This window comes from Neovison vison, chromosome 14 (genome assembly GCF_020171115.1).
Source record: "Neovison vison isolate M4711 chromosome 14, ASM_NN_V1, whole genome shotgun sequence".
Classification (NCBI taxonomy): domain Eukaryota; kingdom Metazoa; phylum Chordata; class Mammalia; order Carnivora; family Mustelidae; genus Neogale; species Neogale vison.
This window is the reverse complement of record NC_058104.1, coordinates 9,186,032-9,197,871: the sequence shown is the minus strand read 5'-3', so window position 1 is coordinate 9,197,871 and position 11,840 is coordinate 9,186,032. Positions and strand designations below refer to the sequence as shown.

Here is an 11,840-nt window from a genome sequence, read left to right as displayed (position 1 = left end):
GGCTAAGCGCTGGGAACTGAAAGGGCCGTGGCCGGGGACAACTGGTCAGCCAGCCGGACTCAGGGCTGTTTGTCTTTGAGAGCATGCATGGCCCTGTTGCGTAGCTGATCCTCCTGCCTGACTTCAGCTGAAAAATTCCTGGGGGAATCTCTCCCTGGTCCCGATTTCTAAGGACCCTTATCCATTCCACCACCAGACCCCTGATGCATACACTGGTCTGCCCTGGGAACAGAGGCCTGGAATGAGAAAGACACAAGGGTAGAGACCAGGTACAGAGTTGGAATTGGTTCCTTTATGGAAAAACTGAAAATATAATAAAAATTAAAATAAAACCAGTTTTAAAAAAGCCAGCCCCTGGAGTTTCTACCTCCTGCCTCTGGCCCTCCAGAGGGACGAGGCCCCAACCCCAGGGCAGCAAAAGGATGAGGGCTTTCTGCCCCTCCTCTTCCCCCATTCTATCCCCATCTTTTTATCTCCACAGTGGGGGCCCCCGGGAGGAACCAAACCTGGGTAGGGGAGCAGGGACCCAAGGCCCCGTGGCCCAAGGAGGGAGGCTCGGTGTGTACCCAGCCCCAAAGCTCCTGGTCTGTAGTGTGGGCATGGGCAGGGCCCCTCTTGGCCTGGGCCCAGTGGGGCGGTAGCTGTTAGTTCCAGATCTTGAGGAAGGAGTCCCAGGAGCCTGTGGCCACAGCCATGCCATCATCAGTGACCCCGAGGCAGCTCACACGGTTGTCGTGGCCGGCGAGGACACCTGTGAGGGAGGACCGTCAGAACCCAGGCTCCCTGGGCCCAACACCCACCCCGCCTCCTGGCACCGGGCACGCACCTGCACGGTCGCCCTTCATGGCGTCCCAGATGTTGCAGTTGAAGTCGTCGTAGCCGGCGAGCAGCAGCCGGCCGCTGCGGGAGAAGGCAACAGAGGTAATGCCGCAGATGATGTTGTCGTGGGAGTACATGAGCAGCTCCTGGTCAGCCCGCAGGTCGAAGAGGCGGCAGGTGGCGTCGTCGGAGCCGGTGGTGAAGGCGTAGCCGTTGGGGAAGAACTGCAGGGCACGGGACCAGAGCGGGATGAGGGTACAACAGAGCTGGGAGCCTGGAAGACGGGCCAGCCCGGCTCCACCCGGAACTTACCGCCACGGCATTGATGTCCGACTCGTGGCCGATGAAGGTCTGTCGGCACATGGAATCCCGCACGTCCCACAGCTTGATAGAGGCGTCACAGGCACCAGACACAAAGGTGCGGCCATCGGGGGCCAGTGACAGGGACATCACATCTCCACTGTGCCCAGCAAAACCCACTGTCTGCTGGCCTGTCTCAATGTCCCACAGGGCACTGGAGACATGACGGAAAGAAGGAAGCGATCAGAGAGGGATACAGGGCAACCCCCCGCCACCCCAACCGTGCGAGCCCGGCCCTGAGAGAACGTCCGAGCAGGGGGCACACGGAGCCACCAGGTCACAGGAAAGGGAGGCCAAGTGTTCAGAAGACCCCCTGCTCGCTCCGGACACAGACTACATACTCAACACCAAGGCAGGGGCACTCCAGGCAGAAAGTACTGGAGAGTCCCGACTACCTAGCCCTGGCAGGGCCTCACCAGGTGGTGTCCCCGGAGCTGGTGATAATTTGGTTGTCATCCAGGAAGCGGCAGCACGACAGGTACCCTGGGGGAAGGGGCTGGTCAGCCGAGGCTCTCAGGGCGGGCGGCACAGCCCCTCCCCCCCGCAACAGCGCCCCCGAGCCCTGCCAGGTCCCTCTCACCGGTATGGCCAGGCAGCTCCCGGCTGACCCGGACATTGCCCTCGCGGGTCTTGAGACTGTAGATGGAGCAGATGTTGTCTAGCCCTCCGCAGGCCACAAAGTTCCCTGAGGGCGCATAGGCACAGGTCATGACCCAGGAGGAGCGCAGAGGGATGGCATGGACCTGGAGAGAAGGGGCAGTGCCCGGGGTTGGAGCCAGCCAGGGCCTACGGCCCCCCGCCATCTGGCCTCAGGCCCCACCTCTACCTTGTTGGTGGTATAGCTGTCCCAAATGATGAGCTTCCCGTCCTGGGAGGCGCTGACCAGCAGCCTATTGAAAAGTGGCAGGGGAGAGGCAGAGGGGTCAGGGCGGGAAGCTCCCTCTGGAGACAGGACACCGAGGCCCTCTGCAGCAGCAGACCTGCTGACCCCAGCAGCGGCCAGGAAGTTCCTGCCAGTGTGCTCCTGCTTCCCACCCCCTGGGGCTGTTGGGAGTCACTGTCTTCCCAAACACGCTCCGCAACACACAGGCATCCCGGTCATCCCGCCAGATCCGCCAGGTTGCAACCCCTGCCCCAGTCGGCCTGCTACAAACTCAGCCCAGGGCAAACACACCCCTCAGCACACGGCCCCAACCACACACACACACACACACACACATGCCCCTCAGCACAGGGCCCCAACCACCTCCCCACCCCACACACACACCTTGAGTCTGTCCCCCAGTGCATGGCATAGATTTTTGCCAGGTGCCCACGGAGGGTCCTCCGTGTTCTCATCTGGATTCTTCCCACTGGGTCCAGCCCAGCTGTGATCTGGAGGTAGAGGCAGAAGGCGCTCAGAGGGGTTCAGGCGGCAAGGCCCACCAAGCAGGGTGCCTCCGACCCTCGCTCCTTCCCCAAACCCCAGGTTCAGCCCTGGGTTCATCTCACCTGGGTCAGTGTTGAATCCCCACATGCTTTTCGGGCATCCTGAAAGAGATGGCAGAGCCCATCAGAGGCAGGAGAAGAGGAGGAGGAGGAGGCAGGGGTGACAGACGAGTGGAGAAGAGGAGACGGAGACTAGGGTAGCGGCAGACACAAGAATCCACCCCCCCCAGTCCATTTAGGCCACCTGGCCCTGGCGGCTCAGCCTCCCCAGCCCCGCGGTCAGGCCCTCACCCGGATCTGGTTCCGGAGCTGCTCAGCCTCCTGTCTCAGTTGCTCCAGCTCACTCATGGCGCCGGGCCCGTGGGGCGGGGTTGGGGGCGGCTGGGGGCCGCGGGACGGGGGCTGGGGGAGACAGCTCCTCGCCGCTGGCCCGAGGCCTGGGGGATGCAGGGCTGACGTCAGGCCCAAGGCCGCCGGGGAAGGGGGAAAAGGCGGGGTTGAAGAGCGGCCCGGAAGGGGTAAGTGCCGGTGGGGCTGGGGGGAGGGGACAGCAGCGGCGGCCGCGGTCTGCCAGGCAGAATCTGGGTCTTTGGCACAGGAGGGATGTTGCCCAGGAAGAGGTGACTTCCCCAATCTTCCTCCCGCCCCCCGGAAACGGAGCGGGAAGTGCAAGAGGAAGCGCAGGGGAAACCCCTCCCTCGGACAGCAGCCCGGGCGGGACACCCGCGGCAGGAACTGAAGGGGGGACGAAGGGGGGTTGGGGAGGGGGCGGGGAGAGTCCCTTGGAAAACAGACCTGGCGTCCGCCCGGGCCCGCACAGGCACCGCCCTCCTAGCACCTAATTTTAAAAGGGGCGGTGCCTCTTTAAATTCACCCCCACACGCCGCACACCCTCCACACACACCCCCAGCTTCGAGTGGGGTGGGGGAGAGACCAGAGGGGGAAGCTGGGCTGTTCGTGGGGTTGCCTAGGCAACCGTCACCCGGACTGAGAGCACCTCATTGGTGAAGTGCCCCCACCCTAGCCCTGTTGCCAAGGCAACCGCATCCACGGCAAAGACCTGTAGGGTGGGTGACCCCACCCCCGGCCCCATCGCCCCCGCCCGACCCAGCCTCCCGCCCCAACCCAGAACCAGCCAGGGTGGCTGTTTACAGGATTTGGGAAAGCCGATTGGCACTAATAGGTTCGGGACGGCTCACCCCGGATAATCCCTGGGCCGGCTGCGCCCCATTAGCCGCCCCTGGCGGGCGGAGGGAAGGGTGGCGGGGAAGGCAGCCCCAAGCCGCTGCTCCCTCCAGCGCCGAGGCCGCCCGTCCCAGCGCGCCCGCAGAAAGCCCGTGGGAGCCGCTCTCGAGTAATTAGTGCTCCGAGGAGAGGTCCCCAGCCCCGAGGCGCGGAGCTGCTCTCTCCCAGACGCGAGCCGGCGGGCGGGCTGGCGGCCCCAAGCGGCCCGGCCCTGCGCCCTCGGCACCCCAGGAGCCCAGCCTCCCGGCTCCGCGCCGGGGCCCCAGGGGCCCGGCCGGCTCCGCTCCAGGGCCCGCAGTCCTGCCCCCTTCTCCGGACACCTGTGTGATCTAGCCGTGCACGCTGCACTCTGTCGATCCAGACGTCCCCCACCCAGCTCCCACTTCCCCCAGGCCTTGGGCGTTCCTCTCCCCCACTGACATTTCCCCTCTTGCCAGTTCAGCTTTCTACACTAGCGCCGGGGGATGCCCCTCCAAAAAAGCGGGGAGCCTGTTGCGGTGGGGGGCAAAGTCTCCCATTCCGCGTCCTCAGTTCCGGGCAAAGCCCCTTCCTTCCAGCTGCCGGCAGCCCAGACCGAGCGGCAACGCCAGAGGCCAGGCGCAGAAGGAAACAGGCCGGGAGGAAGCCGCCGGGGGCGGGGGCGACGCTTCCAGCCCTCAGTCCCCATCACCCTCCAAGGACCCCTCGGCGGCCCCCGGAATCTGGGCATACAGCAGCCGGGGCCCCAAGGAAAAATGGGGGTGCCACCGCCTCCGCAGGTCTGGCTGGGCGAAGAGGAGGGGACATGGGAGGGTCCCCGATCTGGCAGCTGGAAGGCGCGGGCCGGTGCCTCGCTGCGAAGCGCAGTGGGCCTGGCCCTCCGGCCCCCACGACCTCCATTTTGCCCAAAAGAAAGCTAGACGTGGGATAAAGGCGTCCGGGAGCTGGGTTTGGGGTTAGGGCTAGTAGAGGGAACAGGGTACCGAGGTCTCCGGTCTAGGGTAACGCGGCCAGAAAACACGTACAGAACCCAGATCGAGGGAAGGGTGGAGGCTAAGGGAAGGGTGGCCTCGCGGCCTTGCCTGCCTCTCTGAGGATTCTGGAGTTTTGCAAGGCGAACGCCGGCATGGGTGCAAAATGGGAGGACACGAGGGGTGCTACCCAGGGGCAAACGGGAGGGCGGTGATGGGGGAGAAGGGGGCGGGACGGGGCCTAGAGGAAGCCCGGAATTCGGCCCCCCAACTTCTCAAGGAGCAAGAGGCAGCAGAGGCTGGGATGGGGTCTGGGGTGAGGCAAAATGCCCCTGACGGTGCGGGGAGCGCGCGCATTGTTGGGGCTGAGGGTCCCCCCAGTTCCCCTTCCGGGTTTGGGAGCGACGGAGCCAGAGGAAGGGAGGGGAGGTCTGGGGCGCTACGTCCGCTCCCAAGAGGCTAGACCGGGGCGACACAAGGAAGAGAGGTTCCCCCACGGGAATTTGGGGCTGGGGGAGAGGAGGACTTCTTTTGTCAGCGGAAGTACCTGTGGCGGTGGGATTCTGCGAAGGGTCGCTCGAGGAGCGCGGGAGGTCCTGTCTTCCTCCGCGGCGGAGGCGGCAGCGGCGGCGACGCGGATGGATTTCCTCAGTCACCCCAACTCAACCGTCCAGCACTGCTCTCCCCAGAGCGGAGGGATCCCGCCCGCCAGTGACGCGGCCGTCGCCGCCGCGCCCAGGGCCCGGCTGGGCGAGACCAACTCTTTACTTGGGGGGAGGCCGGAAGGCAAAAGACCCCTTAAGGGGCAAGGATTGACTCCGTCACCACAAAGGTACTACACCAAATTACTTCGACGCAAAAAGGACCAAAACGAATGTTTTGCTTCCCGAAAAGGAGCAAGACACCCCCCCTCCGGGGCTGACGGAAGTGGTACCGACATCGGTGGGGGGGGAGAAACCCGCTCGCTGGTCACGTGACCCACCCTCCCGGACTGGGCGGCTCCACACTGGGCCGGGGAGCTGGACGCCCCAGTTCTTGGTTCGCCACGCCCCTGCTCCGGTGAGACCACGCCCCTCTACGGGCAGGACCGAGAGGGTGAGATCCCGACCTGCACCGCACTGGGCCCGCGGCCCTGACGCGGCGGAGGGAGAGAACTGCTCTTCTGAAAGTCCCCGAGGAGTGGTGCGGTCCCCTGAACTTGGGAATGGTGAGAAGAGTCGTGCCCGGGAAGTCCCCCAGCGTGGGCTTTTGTAGAACTCTACTGGAGCGCGTGACCCTGTAACAATACCTCATATTTACTGAGTTCCATATTTATTTAATCCTCACGACGGTGCTGTGAATGTCAGGACTAGCATTGTCCCCATTTTATAGTAGTGGACGCAGGTTCCTAGGACTGCGGAGTTGAGATAGGAACCAAGGCAGCTTTAGCGACTTAATTGTGCGGTAATTATCAATACTGGCCTCTTGAGGAACGCTCTCATGGACCCTCCCTGTAAAGGACTGAGAATGTAAGCATAGGCCTTAGTTTCCACATCTGTAAAATGAGTATTGACCGCTGCCTGCCCTGCGTTCGATTGTTAGGAGATTGTGACATTGTGAAAATGCTTTGGAAGGTTCAAGTCAAATGACCAGCCTTCCCTGAGCCCTCATCCGATTGAAAAGTGAAAGTACCAAAGCAGACAACTTCTTGTAGTCTCAACTCAGGCATTACAAAAGCTTAAAGGCATTACAAAAAGCTTTCAAAGTACAGTTTTCTCTTTTTTGTTTTTTGCTTTTAAAGAAAATAAGAGGGGCGCTGGGATAGCTCAGTGGGTTAAGCCTCTGCCTTCGGCTCAGGTCATGATCTTAGGGTCCTGGGCTCGAGCCCCATATCGCCCTCTCTGCTCAGCGGGGAAACCTGCATCCCTTCCTCTCTCTCTGCCTGCCTCTCTGCCTACTTGTGATCTCTCTGTCCAAAAAAAAAAAAAAAATCTTAAAAAAAAAGAAAAGAAACGAAAGTCACATTCTTCGTTATGCACAAATCCCTTCTATGTGCACGCACCAATTCAATGACATATTAGCAGTAGATGATAGATGTCAGTTAGGCATTAGAATTTGGAAGGGACCTTATAGATAATTCACTTCAATTTCCTGTCAATCTACAGATGGGCGAAGTGACTTGCCCAAAGTCACTTAGAAAACTGGCAGCCTAGGACCAGAACCCAATTTTATTAATCTCTGTAGTGCATCTGACATCGCTTCCTCTCACTTTTGGCTTCACTTTTCCTCTCACTTTTGGCTAATATGCTTCTTTGTTTTAACTCATGCAGCAAACGTTCGTTCGCTTAGTCTCAGTGATGTACAAGGCACCATCCTAGGCTTGGAGGATACAACCACGAGGTTACAGTTTACGGAGGAGACAGATGGTAGATGGTCATTGAAATGACAATTAGCGCTGCTGGTTTGGAAGTGCCATTTGCTGAGAGGAGAACATTTGAGAGGGAACACATTTGGGGAGGAAGATCAAAAGTTTTAAGTTGGGACATGTTAGGTTTGTAGTGCCTAGGAGATGTGCAGAGAAGAATATTTGGTGGCTGTCAACGGAGGTCTGGGGCTCAGCAGAATAATATGAGTTGGAATCGAGCCTTGAGAATGAGTGGCATTTTAGAGCAGATGAAGTCATAAAGAGGTTCGGGGAAAAGACAAGATGGCCAAAGACCAAGCCCTGAGGAACTCCAACATTAGAGGTCAGGCAGAGGAGAACAGGCTGCCAAAAGAGAAGCCAGAGTGCTAACAGGAAAATCAGGAGAATGTGGAGTTCTGGAACCCTAAAGAAAAGAATGTTCCAAAAAGGGATGGCAAACTCTGTTCAACGCTGTGGAGGGATGAAGCAAGACTGGACTGGAAAGTGTTCATGAGATTAAGTAACGTGGAGGCCATCAGTGACTTTTCAAGAGCGCTTGCAGTGACTGCTTTGCTTGTAGTGGGCTGAGGGTAAGTAAAAAAGAAAAAGAAAAAAAAAAAAAAGGAGGCAGTGGAGATAACCAAAGTGGCCAAAGCTCTGGGACTCTTGACTTGGAAGGGGTGGGGGTGGAAAGGTGGAGCTACCTATGGTGAGAGGAATATCTGAAGTCAAGGTATTTGCGTTGTGTTAGGAGCTACTGGAACTGCTGTAGATGATAATGAGAAGGATTGGGGAATGGCCAATGGGTGACCAGTTTCTCTGAGAAAGCGGGAGCCCTGGAGCACATGTGGAGAACCCGGCTCTCACAGGGCACGGGCCGCTTCCTCCTTCCTCTGTCTCTCCTTTTTCAGGCTTCTCCTTGGTCCTCCAGGCCTCCGTGAACATTGTTTCTCTCAGGATCCCAGTCTCAGCCTCCTTTTCCCACTGGTGCCTTCCTCCATTACTGTGACTGTCCTTGAATTGCTTATACCTCTCAAATCTCCATGTCAGGCCCAGAGTTCTTCCCCACCCTCCCCACCCCCGGTGTAGACTTGGTATGTGTCTAACTGCAACCTGAGTATCTTCACGTGGTTGCTCACAGACAGTGGTGTGCTGGAGTCAGCTGTGTCTGTTCACACCGGCTCACAAGAGCCCAGTGTGCACCTCTCTTCCCAACTCCTTGTTCAGTGAAGTCATGTGGATAGAAGTAACTTTTCATTGTCACGATGGGAGTATTTATTTACACCACGGAAATTGGCAAAGGCTTCAGCTCAGGGCTCCCCTTTCCGGAAGAGCTGTTTTTTGTTTTTTGTTTTTTAAAGATTTTATTTATTTATTTGGCAGACAGAGATCACAAGTAGGCAGAGAGGCAGGCAGAGAGGGGGAAAGCAGGCTCCCCACTGAGCAGAGAGCCCGATGTGGGGCTTGTACCAGGACCCTGGGATCATGACCTGAGCCGAAGGCAGAGGCTTTAATCCACTGAGCCACCCAGGTGCCCCCAGAAGAGCTGATTTTTAAACCATTTACTCTACACCACTGGTCACAGACATGTCGCCTTCAACACATTCAAAACTAAATTAATCCTCTTCTACCCCATCCCACCCCGCCCAACACTACTCTGTCTCTGAATCTCTTGGCCCAGTTAATGGCATCACCGCCCACTCAGGAGCTTCTCACACCTTCATTCCCCATATCCAGAGATGATCATCTAGTTAAGATCTAGGCCAAGGGGCACCTAGGTGGCTCAGTGGGTTAAGCCTCTGCCTTTGGCTCAGGTCATGGTCTTGGGTCCTGGGATTGAGCCCCACATGGGGCTCTCTGCTCAGCGGGGAGCCTGCTTCCCCCTCCCTCTCTGCCTGCCTCTCTGCCTACTTGTAATCTCTCTCTCTGTCAAATAAATAAAATCTTAAAAAAAAAAATCTAGGCCAAGCTGCTATAACAAAGAGTCCCCAAAATTCGACAGCTTAAGAGACTATTTATTTATTTATAGATTTTATTTATTTATTTGAGAGAAACCATAAGCGGTGGGAAGGGGCAGAGGGAGAAGCAGATTCCTGGCTGAGTAGGAAGCTGGACACAGGCTGGATCCCAGGACACTGGGATCATGACCTGAGCCAAAGGCAGATGCTTAACTGAGCTACCCAGGCGCCCCGAGACAACTTTAAAATAGATCTCCAGGACTGTGGGGGCATGTCTGCCATCCTCAGCACCTCGCGCCCACCTCTGTGTCTAGTATGGCCCGAGCAGCATTCCACAATCATACCTGAATTTCATCCATTGGGAAGGGATGGGGTAGAAAACGTAAGTTCTTTCCTGTTTAAGGACAATACTAACTTCTGCTCAGAGATTGACCAGTTGCAAGGAAGGCTGGGAAATGTAGTCTCTAGCCATATACCCACCTAAAACATTAATAAAGAAAGAAGGGAGACGGCCATTGATGTAAGGCTAGCAATCTGTGTCACTGGTGGATACATCTTTTCCATGCTACCTCTTGTATATTGCTTAAATCCATCCCTTCTGCCATATACCAAATACTATTACCCTAGTCCTAGCCTGTATCCTGGCCTCTAAGTTAGTTCCTCTCTATTCATCTGCCAAATAGCTTCCAGACATACCTTTTTTTTTTTTTTTAAGATTTTATTTATTTATTTGACAGAGAGAGAAATCACAAGCAGGCAGAGAGGCAGGCAGAGAGAGAGGAGGAAGCAGGCTCCCTGCTGAGCAGAGAGCCCGATGCGGGCCTCAATCCCAGGACCCTGAGATCATGACCTGAGCCGAAGGCAGCGGCTTAACCCACTGAGCCATCCAGGCGCCCCAGACATACCTTTCTAAAATGCAAATTAAATCATATAACTTCATTGTTCAAAACTGTGCAGTAGGGTGCCTGGATGGCTCAGTTGGTTAAGCAACTGCCTTCGGCTCAGGTCATGATCCTAGAGTCCTAGGATCGAGTCCCGCATCAGGCTCCCAGCTTCATGCGGAGTCTGCTTCTCCCTCTGACCTTCTCCCCTCTCATGCTCTCTCTCTCTCACTCATGTCAAATAAATAAATAAAATCTTAAAAAAAAAAAAAAAGACAAAACTATGCAGTAGTTGCGCACTGATTCCATGAGAAGGGCCAAATTTCATGACACACAGTCTGGGTCTTGTCCCCTCCCAGAACGCCTTCCACCCCCACTCCAAGACGATTTCTTTGTCAGCTGGGAAAATTCGGTTCCATTTTCACAGGCTTCATTTAAATATTGCCTCCCAGACTGCACTGTTGTTTGTGCCCCACTGCAATGCTGGCTCCACTCCTATTGCGGCCTTTTCTGGGCGCTCACCACTTTCACTAGGGAGGGGCTCCCTGTGAAGCCAAGACTCTTGATTTTTCTGGCAGAGGACTGGGGGAGAGCTCATCGAGCAAGGAATAGACCAACACAAGATGCCAAATCACTTCCAAGGTGTGGGGTCTGAGGGTGTGGGCCCCACCACCTTTTACCTCATTACCAGATGTCCATCTTTGGCCCCCTCGAATGTGGGCTTGGAATGTGAGAACTTCCAGATGATTTTGTGGAATTAATTTTTTAACCCTCCATTTTCCAGCATAGACATTAAACCCTAGGAGAGTCACATCAACTTATGTGAGCCATGTTATTCCTGGTGTCTATCAGGCCCCTAGAGAACATTTATGAAATGGACAGAAGCAAGGTAACATTTTCCCCAGGATCAGTACTTTTCACACACTACAGTTCAAACCTCAGCTCTGCCATGTACTAGCTGAGAGACCTTGGCCCAGTCACTTGATCTCTCCATGCCTGTTTCCCATGCAAAGTGGGGATGATGGTCGGGTTATTACAAGAGCTAAATTACTTAACATTTGTAAAGCACTTATAATGCTTTACATCCAGGCACTGGATGTTTTGTGTTTGCCAAATCAAAATAGAGTTTAAGTATGAACGAGTTGGTCTCTGGCCACTTTTCCAGTCTCATTTTCCCCTGACTTTGGTCTCTGCCATCAGCTTATCTACAACCCTCCTTCAAGCCTGAGCTTCTGACTCCATGTATGCCAGAAATGTTCATGTCTTTAGAACTTTGCACATGCTATTCTCTGTGTGGAAGACCCACCTTGTTTACCAGTGAAACCCTATTCATTCTTCACAATTCAGCTCACACTTCACTTCTAGAAGCTTCCCTGGGCTCTCAGAGACAGGTAGCCCCTCCCTCCTTCAGGCCCTCACTTCCCCCCCACTTTCATGCATGCCTGGGCTCCCCATTGCACCAAAACCCCTTGAGAGCAGGGATAGATCTTACACATCTTGGTACTCCCATACCTTGCACAAAGATGTTTGCTGAATCAATGAGTGGATGGTGAAATATATTAGTAATCTTTTACCTGAACTATATACATAATGCAGCAGAATAATAATACAACAGAATGACCCATGGAAATTGGCCACAGTTGACCCGGAGGTAAATCAAGTCCAGGGGTGTAATCAGCCAGCTGTAGTTTCTCCACCAACCATGAGAGGAAAATTCAGTTCTTATTACAATACTACCAATTTCTAACTTACGAATAATGGTAGTAAAGCCTCAAAAACTCCCCAGTGTTTACTTAGGACTAGTGTTTACTGAACA

The 11,840-nt window shown here is 55.8% G+C and overlaps 1 protein-coding gene across 1 annotated transcript; it reads right to left on the bottom strand.

Moving 5' to 3' along the window:
- Positions 1-270: 270 nt before the first annotated feature.
- Positions 271-5,503, bottom strand: GNB2 (G protein subunit beta 2). The gene is made up of 10 exons (XM_044234040.1): positions 5,350-5,503; positions 2,899-3,044; positions 2,671-2,709; positions 2,447-2,553; positions 2,006-2,069; positions 1,760-1,922; positions 1,596-1,662; positions 1,132-1,333; positions 827-1,043; positions 271-751 (listed from the first exon to the last, which is right to left on the bottom strand). Exons 2-10 carry the CDS (start codon positions 2,953-2,955, stop codon positions 645-647), a joined length of 1,023 nt encoding a protein of 340 aa, XP_044089975.1. The 5' UTR covers positions 2,956-3,044; positions 5,350-5,503; the 3' UTR covers positions 271-644.
- Positions 5,504-11,840: the final 6,337 nt, after the last annotated feature.